Source organism: Antennarius striatus, chromosome 22, assembly GCF_040054535.1.
Source record: "Antennarius striatus isolate MH-2024 chromosome 22, ASM4005453v1, whole genome shotgun sequence".
Lineage (NCBI taxonomy): Eukaryota > Metazoa > Chordata > Actinopteri > Lophiiformes > Antennariidae > Antennarius > Antennarius striatus.
The window spans coordinates 13,235,147-13,254,143 of NC_090797.1; the positions used below are offsets into that span (position 1 = coordinate 13,235,147).

Sequence of the window (18,997 nt, forward strand, 5' to 3'; positions counted from 1 at the left end):
ATTTCTCCCGGCTAACAACTTCAAAATAAGTAAAATCCATCATGTGTTTGTGCAAAAATGTGACCATTATATGTTTATATTGTTGTCTGAAATCTTTTTTCACCAGATATTTGTTGCTAAACGTATTCCGATCCAGACGGACACACCTCCAGCTGCTTGGACACCGCTATGGTCTCCTGTAAATCCTATCGTCATTGGTTATTTGTTTCCTCACCAAAATACTCAAACTATTTCTTTTTGACTTGACTTGTTTGCGATGTCTTTTTGGTGTGAACACATTGAAACATGTGGATTTCTCCTGAGACCATCGATTGAACCCAATCTCAATATATTTTCATGGATCACCACTAACAGAAATAAAATAATGTTGCAGCAATGCTCTCTTTTATGACATTTTCATACGGAGAACCAGTAAAACTCATTGTGTGGATGTGATATTGCATAATACTGCTGCAGTGAGGATCCTTCACAATGCTGCAAAAAGGCACACAGTGCATCTCTGCCCTTTTTACACAATCCAATAACAGGGCAACAACAATCATTGACTGATTCTGTGAAATGCCAGTTGACCTTGGTGTGTGTTGGTGCTCGAGTGGATTTAGCTGCCAGCTGCTTGTAGCTTCCTATATCTCCTTCTTACACCCCGTTCCAGCAGCGTCTTCCCAACATCTCACCGTTTTTGTTTTCTATTTGTTTTTTTGTCTTCTTTTTCTAGCTTGGGAGTTTCAATTTAGCGTTAATGTATTCTGTGTTACTGGCCTGAATGGCCCCTTTTAAGAGGGTGGTCATGTGACCAAGGCAAGCATCTTGGGTCAAAGGTGACAGATGTGGAGGACAGAACCGGGTAATTTATTCTTGAATGTCTGCATTGACTTATTACATAAGATGTAATCTACATTAAAATCATATTATCTGTAAAAATTACTCTATGCAGGAGTTTGCAGAACATAAAAGTTATTACAGCTATCATTATTATTAGTATTAACCATTTCCTCAGTTGAGGGGTAGAGAGAATTACTGACTGAATTCCTGGTAAAGTCGTTAATACACTGAGTATATTTACCAACGTGACATTTTCAAGCATGAACTCAAACACAATCCTGTTTTAAGCTGCTTTCAGGCACAAAATTCCCTGTTCTGTTTACTCAGACCGACTTGTGAGCTTCCTCTTCCTCTGTGCATCATTTTAGTATGCAAGTAAACAAGCAAAGCTTGTGTTCAAAGAGACCTGAAAATTCTAACTGGAAGGACTCTCTCTCTCAATTTCACTCTATTAGCAGCCGCTAAACACTGAGGGTATTCATCATTGGAGAAAACATAATTGGATTTAAATTTGAATTTATTTGGAAGTTTTTCTCAAGCATGACTTAGATAAAATGCTACAATAACTAACGTGACTTTAGATTCATGTCGAGTTCACTTAAAATTAGTGTATTGTATTGGGAACATACTGTTTAATTAACATTTTTTTGACCAATGTCAGGAATAGTGTGTTTTACTCGTGGGTGACATTTTGTTAGTAAAATATAATTAATAATAATAATGATAACAATAATAAAAAGCAAAGGATGTAGATAATTTGGTCTATTTACACAGGTTGGGAGGTGGTGATGTGTTGGAAAAGGCCAGCAGCTGCCAAGGATGAAGACTGGAATGAGTCTACGTGTTGGTCTGACACAAACATCCTCTTACTTGTACAAAACAAGACATTAGCAGACATTAAGTTCTACCATATGATGAAATAATGTACAGAAAACATTATAGAATTCAGGCAGCAGACACATTGTAGTTTGGTGTCTATAAGCATCTGACCTCATCACTCCCCAGAATTGTTCATACGACCATATTGGGGAGTGACGAGATCTTCTCGAGCCTGTTTGTAGATGTTGTGGTGGATGTGATACTGACAGGTATCTCACTTTAGTCACATCCTCTCCACTGGTTAAGAAACAATGCATTCCACAAATTGCCTCCCGTTTCCAGCTGAGTCCATCTTAAAATAAAGCAACACAATGACACGGTACAATTCCTTGTCTTGAAACGACAAGACAAATCTGGGCCCTGTCATTCCTTTAAGTGTTTATTCCTGCTGTTTATGTTTTATTGCTCGAAAATTTGCCTTGACAAAATGAGTTTGGGATGCATTAAGGTCCAGAATTACTTCAATATCGCGTCGTCACATCTTGTTCTGGTGAACATCTTCTGCTGTTGGATTATGTGTTAAATCTCCCTTATATTTATGCCTTACTCTGTCCACTAAAGGAGAAAAAAAAATTCCATACCGTGATTATTATCATACTACACACTAACACAAACTAATATGATAATTGTAAACTGAAACCACATAAAGAAAAAGCATTTAAGTAGCTGATCTGGTCCTCATAATATATTTGAATAAAGTATGACTTTTAACACAAATAAAGTAAATTGAACAAGGGTGGGGGATCTCTCAATTCTCTTCTGTTTCTAAACATTCATTGCAAAATCAAAAATACATATACACCTTTTAGGTCGGGGACAGTTGAACAGTGCCTGATCTGACCATTAAAGTTAAAATGGTCAACCTTAACTCTAACCCATATGGTGATATTTGGTGTCAAGGTCCATATTAGTATGATGCTCACAGTTATACCTTGTTGTTTTCTCTTCTAGATAAGGTTTGCCAAGTCTTCAGATGATCATAGATTTCATATTAAGTCCTTTAAAAAACACGTGTGGCTTTACTGGTCCTGTCCAGCGTGTATTATAGAGATTTTGCGAGAGACTTTGTTTTAAAACAAGTTGTTTTCAGCACAAACAACACAAGAGAGATGCTTTGTTGAAATATGTCTTCACCTGAGTTTTACCATCACGGCAATTAGCTTATAATTTTTGAAGGAATTACTATTATTCTGGATTTTATAACAGTTAATACTAAAAAACACAATAAATTGGCGCCCCAGTGAGAAATAAAAAATACTGTGATCTAATAACAGTTTCAGGATTGGGTAATTAAATATTCGAGCACCCCATAGCAAAATTCAAAGACCTGCTGGAAACAGGTATTAAACATTATGTGGCAGCAAGATTTGAATTATGAGAGAATTCCATGTGGTTCCTGTAATATATTCTAGAAGAGAAAGCACAGTTAATGCGTGTGTCTATTGTCACATAGTGGATGCAATAAGTGACACCGTAATCACTCCTGTGGTACAAATAAAGCACGAAAATTTAGAGCTGTGTCAAGGGGTATCGAGGCTGTAGCTGCTCTGATGAAGCTGGCCAGATATACACTCATGTCATGAGGTCAGGTCATTGTGGCCTAAATAGAACTGTCTGTGGAGCCTGTGTCTGGAGTGGGAATAATCCAGTAAATGTGTGTGTTTCTCAGTCATAATTTCCCCAGAGGTGCCAGACTTGGCGGAGATGTTTTCTGCGGACCCGTGGTAAAACCAGGAGCAGACTTTGGAGTGGTTTCTTCTTTTGGTTGTGGGGTGGATTGGAAACTAATTGACATTTAACTTTTTGAAAGTAAAAGTAATTCTATTATTAAGTAAATATTCAACCATCAAATTTTCAGGGAAACTGTTGCAACTGTAGCTGCCAACACGACACAGCTCCACATGGCCTTATAAACACCATGCAGCCCATTTTGGGGACAAGAAGTTGTCTTGACTTTGGTAACGTAACGCAGCCTCCACGAAAATGATGACGTTTGGCCTTCAGTGAAAGATTTCAAGAGCCTTCAACACAATTATTATTATTTACTGGGCGGTATTTGACAAAGTGACCGTCCCGGTGACTTTCATTGACTCTGGTCTTATTACTAAATGTCCCAGTATGCTTACCATAAATGTTACATTACCATGGCCATGCATATTCATCAGTATTAAACTTTGACTAACCTTTTCTCAGCTTTTCTCAGGGGATTTCTCAGCTCCCAAACTGCCAAACTAAAACTTCTTTCACCTCGAGCTGTCGCTGAAACCTCGGTGCCTTATTGCACTATGTTGCCTTAGCATATTTTACATTGCCTCATTTTTTATCTGAATATACTAAGGGCTCGCACATCATTGTGGAGTAATGTGGTTTAGTGTGCTGTTCAACTCAGATTTTCCTGTATTGCTTGTTTTTCCTCTTCCAACTCATACTTGGAATTAGAACATAATCAGAATATAACAGCAGTTATAGTGCTTTTTTATTTAACTGAATGACATCAACTTCTACCACGCTGCTGAATCATTTGACAAATTATGAGCAAAAAAACTACAATTAAACTTTGTATACATTGAGTCCTATATGCATGTGAGGCTTTAAGTGTTTCTCACAAATATTTAAAATATAGGTCATGTAATAAATAAACCTTGATTACTTGATGCCGCTGCAGACTTGATGAGACAGCAAATAACAAATATTGTCTCGCTCATAATCCATCAACATAAACATGTTTGTTTCCAGCAGATTAAGTCATCAGTAACCCAAAACCTGGACTCTAAAGCTTTAGCTTCTGACATAAACGTAAAGACGACACAGGGTTGCTGTTTTTTTGTCACCCCTCCAAAAAAAAAGAAAAAGATTCAAACTATATTATATTAATATAATATAGTTTATAGTGAAACAAATGCCATGGCCGTTGTTTCGGCAGTGTAAAAGGAAGGATATCAAATCAATTACTCAAGTAGAAAGAGTCCTGATATTTAGCAGAAATCCTTTCGCCCTGGTCTTGTAGTGGCTGAGGCAAAGCAGGAAGAAAACCGTAAGCAGCGATTTGTCACTTCAGCCGTGAACGGACATCGCAGATTAAAGCTGGCCAGTAAATAAAGGTTGAAGCTCTGTGCGTTGTTTCTAACTACTCGACTGGTGAAGAGAGTTTATCTTGAATTAAATTAACCTGGGAGGAGAGCATCCTTTAAACTCCCTGACTACTCCCTGGAAAATGAGCACGGGAGGCTAATAGGTGAAATAGATTTTTTGTTGGAGGGCTGTTAGATTGCTGCTTGACCACTCAGTACCACAGGTGTGCACCTCCGTTTGGGAAAGAAAATAGATGCAAAGGCAATGAAAACATTGCTTGTGATACTAAATACCAGAAAATATGAATTAGAAGTACATTTACTAGTTTGGTAAATATGGTTTTTATACATTTTAACTTTTATCGCTCCGTTATTCTTCCAAGACTGACCAAGGAAGACTACTATTGATTCGATGCTGACCTCACAGAGAATCAGAGCGCTATGGACCTAATGAAACAGTAGTAAAACACCAGATCCCGATGGACTACCAGGTAACTACTTAAAAATATTCACCAAACAAATTAAAATTATTTTGATACACAAAAAAAGTAAAAACATTTTAAAGTTCTTATGAGTCCTACGTACTAACAGTGACGTGCGGTGAGGTTCAGGGCTGGTGAGGCGCTGACTTCCTCATAATCAGATTTACAAACATATGAACCTACAGTGTAGCTTATTCAACATTTAATCAGCAATAGTGAGTGGGTTATGTCTAAAGTCTCATAGCAGAATTATTTACACATAATCCTTCAGCTCCTTCTGAACAAAAGCATCGAAAAAACTTTGAGTTTCGACATTAAATCCTCCGTTTTTATAGTAAGGCAAGGTGAAGCCTACCCGGATTATCAGAGTCTTCAGGGACTCACCTGCAGCATAGCAGCAGACAAATAGACAGACATGAAGATTGGTGTGAGGGAGGTGTGTCCGCTCTTCATCAGGTGGATGGTGTAGAGGAAGATAATGTGACCTGGGATCACCAACAGGAGAAGCACCTGAGCAGAGCGATGATTGGCTCCTGAGAATATACAGAATAGATGGAGGGGAGTTAACACTTAGAACCGTGACCTGTCCTGAGCAGAATGAGAGGGAATCATTTTGGGGTGGCTGTGGCTTAAGTGGTCAGAGTGGTCTTCCAGCCTCAGTCATTCTGGCAATTCTTTACTACATGAATTTGTATGTGAAAAATGTGAAAACCTTCATATCTTTGCACTTTAGTTTTGCATGTACTGTATATTTGTATTAAATCAGCCTACCTAAGGTCCCCCAGGACTCACGAGTGCTGCTAGTTTTCATTATAAACGTCTAACAAGGAATTATTTTACACTTGGGACAGCAGGAGATGGCAATTAACGGCCTTGTAGGACAGAGAAGCAGCGGCCTGATTATTATCCTGACAATGTTCCCGCTGAGCGTCACATCCAGATGTACTTGAAACATGGGTATTTATACAAAAGTTAATTAAAACGTGTCGAGGGCTTCTCCACAGTGGTGTATTAATAATAGCCACTAGTACAGTAAGTGCTTTATATCCACCATGTTGGTCACTAATTCCTACTCCAGTGGGATTTAAATCACTTTATTTACCTGTGCCACAGAATGTGCGGCAGGGGTAATAGCAGCCTTTGGCCTCGTCGGGGACCTCCCCAGGAGCACAGTTGAAATGCAGGTGAGTGGAGAACCTGCTGGATTGAATGGCGACCAGATTACCCCCGATTCCTGCACAACACAGAGAGAATTTGTGGTTGGAGTAAAGCAGTCTGCGTCAGTGAAGAGTCACGAGCAGAGGAACACGGTGACATCGTTTCTCTGTGAACTGTGAATAGTGAACAAAGAGGATGCTGAGACTGTTAAAAAAATTTTGAGTTAACCAAATCCTTCTGAACTTGTAGGTCGACACTCGATCCCTGGTATTTGGAATTGTCAGATAGAAAATAACTACAACAGACGGGTGTCTGGGCTCAGCCTTTATCTCCACACACAACCCTAAATCTACCCTGAGAATTTACAAGACAGTAACCACAAGAGAAAACAAAAAAAAAGAAGCTAAAATAGGCCACAACAAAATGTTTCTGATACATTTCCCTCGTCTTTATGTGCAGTTCTATTTTCTCCGAGACAGACTTTAATTCACATCAAGGAGATGAATGGTCATGAGAAATGTGGAACACCATCTGTGTAGAAAAAAGACTGGAGCACTTAACATTCACATGCCACAGCTATCACAGCTTCCCTTTTGGAAAGTAACACACACAATCTAACTTCTCGTGTTTCTCATCCTTGTGGTTTAGCGGCGGAGTCCTGCAGGAGAACTCACTGTCTGCATCCATCAACAACAAACTAGCAGACACAAAACAGCTCAAAGCAGAAAAAAAAAAAAGGAATTCTGCACCTTTATAGTTGTACAAAACAAGTACAGAAGAAGAGACGCTTTCTTCACAATCGTGAAAAATGGATCATTTAGTCGTCGTGATTCTGCAAGAGCTGCTGGAGAACATACTGTCTGTATTTCATTGGCTTTGTGCTGCAGACCATTCACAGAGAACACGGATCAGGATCTGCCTCAGAGCCCTGAGGCCTGTTCTTGTGGTGTGTATATTAAATTAGACACCGCCACCACCTCAGGGTGATGTCCATTTAATTCAATTTATGGTGGCTCCCTGTCTGCCTGGTGACACTGTATTGAAGCTTTACCAGTGCTCCCACTGGGCCCGTAAACGGGCATAACTTCACAATGACCATCATTCTATGGCAATAAAATCAACCCCACTGATCCGGCGTTGATTTTTAAAGGGATTGCCGGAGTGTGATGAGAAGACTATCATCTGTCTCTTGAGCCTAAGCCTAAACTAGCACAAAACATATGGCTCATATGCAGGTTTCTAGTGGCAAATTACAATATAAAAACTTAGCAATACAATGGCATTGTCAATAAATAAAATTCTATTGACATCCTAGAATAAAAAAGGACATGAAAAATATATTTTTAAGACGGCATCAGTAACATAACCAAACTGAATGCCTCCTCTTCTCTGTTAGTGTAAAATTGGTATGATATACCAAAATTAAAAGTATGTCTAAAAAACAGTTTGTGCAAAAACAAATGGGCTTTCAGAAATGTATGGATGTCTGAGATGGTTGGAGGATAGATGGAGGGTGTTCTTGCATGCCTGCAGGGGTGGGGGAGGCAGACTGAGACAGGTTTTGGGGTGATCTATGTTATCCAGGTCACTGGGTTTGACAGGAGTGATGAAGAGAATAAGGGACAGGGCTACATGTGTGGGTTCCACCCAGCTGGCTTGCTCCCATCTGGAAGAGGAAGATGTCGGCTGTTTCTCATCTCTAGGTTTAATTTCATCCTTGTTTATTTGAACGATTCTAACACCAGGATATGACATGAAGACAAACCGAATATAATGAAAGAAAAACAGCAAAAACAAAAACAAAAAACTTATTGGAGGAGGTGAGATGTAAAGCAAGAGACAACCTTATCTTAAAACGAACAACAAAAACCATAAAAAAAGAAAAAAGAAAAATTAGAGTCAGGATGAAATTGCTATCAGGTGGAGGATTCATAACCAGACTGATACCTGCAGGTTCAGAAACCAAATCAAATCATCTTTACAACCTTTATGAAAGCAAAATGAATCAGAGCCCTCAGACCATTTGTGATCTGATATCATGCGGCGGATGCGATGGGTCCAAAGGAAAACGCATGCAGACGTTTCCTCAACACCAGGATTAAACGTGTCTCAGTAGCTTTCAAAGAAAGCATCACAATATTGTTATTATACACTTAGTCCAACGTTGATGATTTAAATAAATTAAACACAGTCTGCCATAATTTCATGAGCAACTAAAGACGATGTTGACTTTCTTAAGAATAAAATGACTCCTTAAAGTTATTTTTTTAATGACTTTTTATAAGCTGAACTCCCTGCCCATGGCATACAGACACTGATCTCTCATTTTGTCTGGAGAGGCTCGCACAAGCAGTCAAACCGCTGACCGCCATGAGACTGTGTGCTCACTAAAGCCTAAAGGCAAAAGAGGTTTCATCATTAATAAACTAGTAAGTAAAACCTTTGCAAATCAATTCGAGACCTCGGGGCTTCTCCTGGCAGCAGTCCCCACTCCCTTCAGTTTTTCAGGAGAAAAACAGGAGCTGTGATCGGCTTTTCCTGTGAAGCTTCAGAAATACTTTGCGAAATAAAACTTCACTCGTCAGTAGAGAAGTAAACACGATATTTGTCTGTTTGATTTCAACTTTGTTTTAAAGTCATATTTTATAAATCTCCTGATATCCTTTGCAGTTGGATCACATTACCTATTTTAGGACATCGCTGTGGAGTATAGCCTAAACATTACAAAAATAAACTATTAAAGATGAACAAAATAAAGAGCCACTCATTATTTCTGCTCAGATTAAATTTGATACATCTGTGTTTTTTTGGTTTTGCCCTGACAATGTAAAGTTCTGGGAAGACGTTCACTTTGTTATCGCTGAAATTCTGAGCTACGACATACCCGAGACATTTATATTGTATTTCGCCACTATTAAGGAAAAAAGCTGTGTCGAAAGAAAGCAGGTATTTATTTAAAAAAATTTGTAACCAGCTTGTAAAATGGCAATCAGAAGACGATGGTATAAACCAGACTGTTCAACAACAGATGCACGGTTGAAAACTGTAAATGAAATATATATTAATGAACAACTGACACAAGATTAAGGCTCGAGAAGAACAATCCCAAAGAAAAATGGATGAAATGGATTATTGTTACAAAAACGTCAGGTCAAAGATCAACCTATTAATACAGGAACAGACTGAAGAAACTTGACTAAACTAACTTGTTCTGACTTTGAAGTTTGTGCTTTTCTCCCCTTTTGGGAGTTTTGTTATTTTGTTATGTTTTGTTTTTTTCCATTAATACTTTAAAACTGCGATAAAAAGCCAGTCATAAAAGAAAAAGAAAACTGATAGATCTATAACTAAACTTTTAAACCATTGTTAGACTATAAAAAATGAGTTCCGTGTGTTTTAAGAGTATTTAAGAACGGCGGTCACCCGGAATTTTATTTACTGAGACCTGGATTTTTCCAAAATTCCTCATACATCATAAAACATCCTCATCCTCACCAACACAATCATGATTCCCCTGCTGCTTGTGCCCAGGAAACATCTCCATGGAAATCCTTTTGGAGTCAGAGTCCTTCTCCATCTTATGAAAATGCCCCCCCACCCCCCATTAATGCCATTTAAATTAAAAGCTTATCTGGTGTTGTGGAGGTGCAGGCTGCTGGAAACCAGGCTGAGACTGTTAACAGTGGGAGATCTAATCAAGACAGGATGGAAGAGGACCATTTTTATAAAGTGGAGACAGACAGACTGCGGTCAAATGCTAAGCTAACCTCATGAGGTACGTTAACTGTGCTAATGACCATTTGGAGTGTTTATAGTAACCCTCATTAACCCTGTGGCTGCTGAATGAGTACTCACAATTTTTTGACATTCAAACGTGGAGGCTGTCAAGTACTTCATATATAAAGGAGAACAAAATTCCCCTGATGATTTTTTTTTTTTTACAGAAAATCCATCAGCATATTTTACAAAGCTATCCTTTGAAATATCCCTGTGAACAAACTAAACACAAGAAGTCAAAAAAAAAATTGATTTGAGTCAGCATGGGAATGTAGGAAACAGGATTAGCCATCATATTAGCAAATTAAATACAAAGAAGAAGCCGCTTATGGAAAGTTACACACGCGTGCACGATCACACACACACACGACCCAGACTGAACAGTTGGTGGTTCTGTGCCTGGTTCATTGGTACCACTGCTTTGCTCAGGAAGTGAGCTGGCAGCTCTCCAGATACCCGCCCACTCTGTGCTGATTGGTCGATGCTGGTTTGGAACTTGCTGGCCGTAAATACAGTCGCTCAATCCCCAGAGTGCGACAACCCGCTGTCCGCGGCAAACTGTTCATAAATCCATCGGAAGAAAAGAATTTCTCCATTGACACGACATTAGACTAGAGTGCAGCGCAGCCATAACACATTATGTCGTTTGAGTAAGTGGTGAAATTCATTTAGGAAAGGCATGATGTCACCAGCCCAGGTTTTCATTATCTGAAGATGCAGACAGGGGCGAGCGGGTTGGAGGAAAGTGGCAATGCAATAAACATCACAGGTAATAGAAAAGGGCAGAATGGAGACGACGTGTCCAAAACTGAGCTACTTTTTTTTTTCCAGATCTCCTATTGTGTGTGTGTGTGTGTGTGTGTGTGTGTGTGTGTGTGTGTGTGTGTGTGTGTGTGTGTGTGTCTTTGCACTTAGACACGAATGTAGTAAATTCGTACAATTAAAAATTTATTATCTATCCATCATCTCATCTTCAGCTGATTATCCACATTGTTGGTCAAGGGTATTCATTGTATTTTTAAAGACTTAATTACTAGCAGCCATTGTATGATTATTAACTTTTATGTTTTTTCATGTATAAAATAAACTAATAATAACTTATAATAAAAACATTGAATGCTCAGCAAATGAGAACCTGAGAGAGAGAAGTGAGAGGGAGAGAAGGGAAGAAAGAGATAGAGACAGAGAGAGAAAGAGACAAAGAAGAGAGAGATGTTCATTCATTCTCTCTCTGAATGAATGACATCATACGTGTGACATCACCAGTAACAGTATATAAACATGACAACAATGACAGATGAACAGCAATGACACTCATTCACACCTACAGTCAATCCACTCACATCTTCATCTACATTACATCTTCATCACGCTTTGAACTGTACTCTTGTCAAAATGACTTCACCTGGGCAGGTGAGAGCGCATTTGACGTTAGCATAGCAACAGGCTGTCACATGTCCAAAACCCTCAGGACCTCCCTAACCTCTGACCTCACCCAAACCTTCAAGCAATTAGCCTGAAACTGCGAGGTGTCACGGCGTGCAGGTGATCGCTGAACAGATGGGCTGTTGGGGGAGATGGGAATTCTAGTCTGGAGGAGGTGGGGGCAATGTGACATCAGAGAAAGATGCAGACAAAGGAGGATTCCAATTCATCAAGTACAGACGCAGACACACCTCACGCGGCTGTTAGTCATGCTTGCTAAAAGTTTAATATCCACTGTGGATGTTTCCTGAACAACGTCTCCATTGTTGAGTCAAAGCAGAGTCGTGCAAGAAAAAATAATGTGTGGTACAGACTTCAGATGTGCGATGTCTGTGATGAATGCAAGTTGGTCAGGGCAACACATCTAACACGTATGAGCACGTTTCAAATGCAAAAATTGTAGGCAGGACATTTAGTTTAGAGTTTGAAAGCAGTAGAAGATGAAAGTCACAACATCCACCAGGAAATATTAAGAGTGTACGGTCACTGTACAGTCATTCGTATTTCAGTATTTAGTCTGATCCTGTGCTGATATTCTACCAGCCATCCAGAGTGAATCATGTGTGGGGTGGAAAAAAAAAACACTTTCTCCAGCTGCTCCCAGCTCTTTGAACAGCTTCTTGACTTGTTCTTATGCAACTGACATCACACGTTTGTTACTGTAGAGAGAGTTAAGTACCAACACAAAAGCTGCCACTGGGGGTCGCTTAGCATCCCACGTCCTGTAGCGCTAACTCTGAACTGTGTCCTACTTTTTCTTTTAAAACAGAGGAATACAGGATTAGAGGAAACTAGTTTGCTCAAGCTTGTTTCTAGATCTGTTTGTGTCTTCAGTAAATCCCTCAGGCTTCAGTAAGATTAAAAATCAAAACATTTCGGTGGCGTCTCTGACCAGATTCTCACCGTCTGTTCGGTCCGTGTGAGCAAGCAAAATGGAATTAAATCAGCGCATTTCCAAGCAAAAAGAAAGCCATCCCGACAAATCCACTCACCATTGATTACTGGGGTGTACACGACGATGCCGGCCAGATTTGGGTCAGACACCGTTTTATCCAGAATGAGTCCTCCGATGCTGTAAGACACAAGATAAAAGGAATATTAACTGGGGTCATTTTGTGCTTGTGTTTGTGTATGTGTGTGTCACGATACAAAAAGTAAAGAAAAAAGTGCTACCTTAATATAAATTAATTCCACAACCAATCACAAAAACATCTACAGTTGCACTCAATATTGAAAATTAAGAGAAAACAAACCAGCGTCTTTTTGTTCTACAATATTTACAGTTCAGATTCCAGCGTTGTGCTTTATATTAAGTGCCGACAGACGAGCATGAGAGGCAACGAGACAATCAATTCCTGTTCACCGGATGTATTATTGAGGATGTCGGGGCTCAAGGGGACCCGGGGGTGTCTGCACTCGGGTGCAGCAATTTGTTTAGGGGGTGAGTCATCAAGCAAAGCAGACCCTGGGAGACGCAGAGTAGCTGTTCGATCCACTTGGAAGAGTAAGCGCCCATACACGGTGAGACTAACACACACACACACACACACACACCTGCTGATGACCATGGCAGTGATGACCGGCTCCCATCCGGAGTAGAGAAGGGTGCGGCTGGCGGGGTGCTTGGAGGAGATGATGATCGACAGAGGAGTCAGACACATGAAGAAGGCGCAAACCAGTGACGACACATAAGGGTAAGAATCTGAGGGGGGGGGCAGAAGAAGTGAGACATCCATCACGGCCGGCTCTCTGGGTCTGTTAGGTGGTATGAAAGTGTCAAACTGAGAAATGTTCCTGACAAGACGTAGAAGACACCTGGCAACAAATGATCCATCTTTATCTAGTGAGGGTGTAGAGTGTTTCATTTAACATCTGAACACACAAGAAAGAGACAATGATGATGAGTCATAGAACAACAGCTCACATTTAAATCTTAAAGCTAAGTCTATCAAATCAGACATTTGGCTTCTCAGGATTTCGAAAAACTTCATCATAAGTTTGATATTTTTTCCCAAAAAACCCGATGTGTACAATCACATACATACAGCTGCATTTGGCATGCAAAATCTGGATTTAGCAAAAATTATACAAGCTGATATATATATATATATATATATATATATATAATGTTGATTTATTTCTGAAAAATGACATTTGATTGGATTTCAGCTGTTGGAATTCTGCTCCCATTTCTGATGACTCCGTGTGAACTGTCGCAGAGTCAGGTTTCCCATTGACAGTATGTCACACTGACACGGTCAAGTCATTGTGTGTCGTCCAATACAGGACCTCAAAGTGCTTGTTTTTCAAAATAAATTCAATACTGCGGTATCAAGTGTGTGCGTGTCCCCCCCCCACCCCCCATACATTTGCAAGGACTGTGGGTACTGTTAGATTTTTTTCATTACTCGTGACAATTTCTACCTGACTCAGTGACAATAAAGTTCATTTATCGGAGATGCCTGCCAAAATATTACCCTTACCTGCCACATTTCAGTATTTTAGAGCTGCGCATGCGACAGTAACATAACCCTCAGAAATATAGAATCGATTCCCTATAACGGTATTCATTTCCACTAAATGACTGTCATTAGGAAAGCATTTCCCAATGTATTATGTCCATGGCCTTGCAGCGAAAGAGACCATGAACAGAAGCCTGACTGTTCGCTGATGGATATGCTGCTTAAGCAGACCTTCAGATCCAGATTAAACGCTGACACAGCGATATTGAGTGGGGAGTCCGTTGGTCGTGTTTCCCACATCAATCCAGCCCCTACGCAAAGTTTCAAACATTAAAAGGGAGTCTGACACAACTGAACGCGCGTAGGGTGGGAGGACCATTAGCTGTGCACTGATTAACGTGTGTGAGTATTCACTTTACAGTAATTAAACCGATGAAGAAACAATTGATATTCCGGTCCAGCTCTGGTGGAGTACATTTCATTAAAACGTTCTGCCAGGTAAGAGAACAACGTGGATGCCAACTAGTTTTCTCAGTTGAAAAATGGTACGATGCCGAGGCAGGAAATGATGAAAAACACCGCCAGCGTCCAATGCTTTATGACGACAGTTCACTCAGAACTTGATTTTGCTAATATTAATGTTATATCTGAAGGACTTCCTCAGCCAAGGACTCTGTTTCTTTCAAGGCCAGCTATGCATTTGAAGTAGGATTAGAAAAAGAGATAACCTGTTCAGCATATTCTAGCGTTGGTATGGGGGTCAGGCCTCCATGAGTCAGGAGGAAGACAATGTTAGATGGAGAACGATGGAGGACAGAAGCCTTGGTTAAATTATCAGTACAATAATAAAGCAAGTCCTAATGTAGCGAGGAATCAACTATGATTCTTAAAATCCAAGGAGCATCAATCCCTACAAGCAATGCTAATCAATAGTCTTTATTGACAAGTCAAATGATGTTCTTATGATGTATTAAACAACTCCCCAGCAGTAATAATCTGCACATCTTGTTAGGATTACTTAGATTAGGTTCAACATTGGTCCTCATTTTTCAGCTGCAGCAGGTTTCTTCATTCAGAGAACAGACGTCTAAAGGGATCAGAGGTGATGGGGATACGGAGGAGGGGCAGGTAGAGCGATGCAGGACCAAAACAATGCTGTGATTGTATTGACACATCTCGGTGAGTCGTAAAAGCCTCCAATCTACTCACCAGATTACGCTCCGAGCCTCAAACCTATGGTTACGAGCTTTTGCTATTTGTTGGTAGAACGAGACTGTGGAAAGTGTTTCCTGCAATTCTTTTCAGTCTTCAGTCATTTCCAGGCTCAATGTAATGATGTGGAGAATAAAAAAACAAAAACAAAACAACTTCATATATTGAATATCGTATCCTCAGTCTTTTCTGCAGGTGTAATTGGTGTCAGTGTCTCAGTGTCCATGAAACCTGATTTATTAACGCTACAATTACCAGTCCCTTACTTCCATTGACTATGTTGTAACCACACAAATACTGTTCATGGTCATTAGCTCTCTCTCATTTTCTTGCATTGATATTCTAATTATCTCAGCTTGAATCCATCGTTGAGTCACTCTTCTAAAGATGTACTGTATGTTACAGTCCTGTCAGTTACAGTCCTGGGTTGAAATACACTTGATTCCTGCGGCTACTTGGTCTTGCTAGTATCTCTTCTCTTCACTTTACCGCAAAAATGAAAGAATTATCAACAGTGATGTAGGCATGGCTGTGCTCAGGAACCACAGATACACAAACAGTCCTGAGACTGACACCACCAGACAACTTTGCTGTACGATCCTGCCAGGGGAATCTGAAACCTGAGGTGTGCTTAGATCATAGCACTACAGGTAAATTGTTCCTTTCATCATACAACTAAACCAGAAAGGGTGTCTACGATTGGAGTGGTTCCTGATGGGAACCAGCAACAGCACCTGAGTATCCAGCTCCCTGACCTGTGTAAGGGCGACACAGGTCTGGGTGTGTTATGAATTTATCAGGAGGAATGTCTGGTGAAGAGAGATGGTCTGTTCTGACGCTGGAGAGCAACCCCACTACAGTGAGGCAGGAGCGACCTCTACTGGCCGACTGAAGAAAGTTTACCAGGAAACATGTTCATTCTATTCAAAGCTTCTAACAATGGTAACCTGGACCATATGCCATATGGTACATATTTTAAGCAAACTTGATTATTGTCATGAAATTGATTATGAAAAACGAACAAAATTTTCACATGTTGCATTTAAAATCACTTAATTCTGTTCAATCATGTAAGTTTGTTATTTTTAACTTAACTATTATTATTAAGCAGTTCTTTTTCAACTTGAATGAATGAATGTATTTTGATGATTTTTTTTTTTGGAAAAGTAGAATATGACTTAAATATACATTAGGTTTTTGGCATTGCTTTTTACTATTATCATAATCTTTAGATGTGTGCATGAGTGTTGTACACGTAAATGTCTCAGTCATCTTTAACTGTAGGGTGATTTTCTTTCTTCTGCTTTGTAACACTGATCCAGTTCAAGTTCACTTTATGCAAATGATCTGTAAGCATAAAAAAATTACACCTATCGATTGATCGAACAGGTTTAAACCTGACTATGTTCCCCCATGACAGATGGAAAAACCAAGTTGAGACATGAAGTCTAAGTTAGGTCAAGAGTTTGGGAGTGAAGGACAAGCAGAAGAGAAATCTGTGGTTTCAGGGAAGCCACAAAGAACACCCAAGATGTTGGATTCAGCCAGTCAAGATGTATCTGCCTACGGAAAAAACTTCATCACAGCCTGGGGCTTGATGTGAACGCAGATCCTAATGAGACTTAAAACAGTTTTATGAAGGCGTAACAAATGTGCTTACCAAGAAAAATCATGGTCCTACATTTAAACACCTGCTTCTAGAGTCTGATCACCAGTCTGCAACACTCAACGATTGCTATGAGCACAGTGTATTTAAGGTTAATAATTCACATAAATTAAGCTGAGCCACCTTCCATTATGCAACACTGTCAAAACACAACATGACATAATAAGAAAGAAGGAGGCAGCAGTAATTCTGAGAAGTTTTCTGCTTTTTGTTCTTTAAAGATTCTTCTTTAATCCTATTAAACTGGTAAAGTCCAGTTTCCTACGGCTCATCCTGAATTCCAACTATTCAAAATCATTATTCTGACTGGTTACCATGACAACTTTGTTCATCACTGTTGGAAAATCTTCCCCGTCATTGGTGATCACAGACTGAGTAGACCGCACACGTTGACAAGTTAATGGACTCCCTAAAACCCCAGCTATCGTGCAGCGTCAGCATGGATATAGGGCACTCAATGGTTTTCAATTTCAAAGTTAAAAAAATAGATAATAAAAATGAATTTCACATTTTTGACACCACGTAAGAAACCTGTTAATTTTATCCTTAATTTTATCATGTAGATGAACCATGAGAAGTCATAACTTATCATGGTTCATTTACATTCTCTGGTGAAGCTACAATGTACAATAAATACGTTCCAAAGTTAGTAAATTTGACAAGCTAAACAAAATGTTTCAATGGAAACATTAAAAGTGAAGCAAAACTCAAAACCTAAACAAATACCACATTATATATTATCATGCAGTAAAGTTGACATGTGGGTGAATCCACTCTGTCTAGTTTGGCAGGCGACCAACTTCAGACTCCTTTGAAAAAAGAAAAATCCCATTTGCACAACTCCTACATATCAAACATTTGACATGTGTGTAGAAGTAGTCGGGCTCAGGCCAGACATGACCTGACCTGACCTGACATGACATAACTACAGACGATGTACCGACGGCGGCGTCCGGCCATTGCTTTTATGTCAATAAAAAAGAAGTACAAATTCAGCACTTTCTCTGAACCTGTCTTGGTATCTTTCCATGTACCAGCCATACACACACGCGCGCGCACACACACACACACACACACATACACACACACACAATGAACTGAAGACAATGCAGACTGTAACTAATCCCATACCACACAATGTAATATATCAAGTACCCCAGTACCTCGAGATACGAGCAGCTCAACATACAAGTTTTTTGAGATATGAGCCTTCGCTGTCCATATTTCTGTTTGACATACGAACAAAAATCAGAGATACAAGCCAAGCTTCGAGACACCAACGCTAGTTGGTGGATAGATACAACATCAGCTGAGACCGAATCTCAATCTCTTTCGTGGAGTGAAGACGTGGCTCGTGTGCTCTCGTGACTTTTGCGTTTGTTTTCATACTTTTATCATTGCTTGTGTAGTATTTATTATCAATTATACACAGATAAAGTCTGCATGTCTGTTGGTTTATAAAAATATGGTTTAGTCATAATTTAGGGTTTGTTTGGGTTTTTTTTTACAAGGTTGGAAAGTATTAAAATCATTTTAGTGATTTTAAATGCGGAAATATTGTTTGACTTACGAGCTCAGTCACAGACCAGATTAAGCCGGAGGTACGACTGTCACTGTATGTTGAACTGTTGAGGAGACACTGCAGAAAGTCTGCTCTAACTGTCAGTACATGATGCATGCTGTGAGCGGATCACACCATGTGTTCAGGGCCGCAGCAGGGAAACGTTCTGGTCTACATACCCAGGCACTTGTACAGTCCCTGGCTGATCCAGGCCAGGATCGCCAAGGTGATGAGGTCCCCAAAACTGGCAGCGATGGGTGTGGCTACATTGTCTGGGTTGATGCCAGTCTTTTTGGAACCCACAATCACCCCCACCATGATGATACCTGAAAAATGACGCAGTTGTTTAGGAGCATTTCACTGATTGTTGTCTTTACTAGAGACATTATTTACGTCTCTCAGCCTGTGAGCTCATTTATGAA

At 39.8% G+C, this 18,997-nt stretch overlaps 1 protein-coding gene across 1 annotated transcript in view; it reads right to left on the reverse strand.

The window, feature by feature from the left end:
* slc41a2b (solute carrier family 41 member 2b) overlaps nucleotides 1-18,997 on the reverse strand; it is a 29,602-nt gene that overhangs the window by 4,209 nt on the left and 6,396 nt on the right. Inside the window, exons 6-10 of the mRNA XM_068307317.1 lie at nucleotides 18,755-18,901; nucleotides 13,229-13,376; nucleotides 12,667-12,746; nucleotides 6,357-6,488; nucleotides 5,639-5,787 (exon numbers count right to left, since the gene is read on the reverse strand). Coding sequence (XP_068163418.1) covers nucleotides 5,639-5,787; nucleotides 6,357-6,488; nucleotides 12,667-12,746; nucleotides 13,229-13,376; nucleotides 18,755-18,901 — 656 coding nt within the window. The remainder of the gene's footprint in view (nucleotides 1-5,638; nucleotides 5,788-6,356; nucleotides 6,489-12,666; nucleotides 12,747-13,228; nucleotides 13,377-18,754; nucleotides 18,902-18,997) is intronic.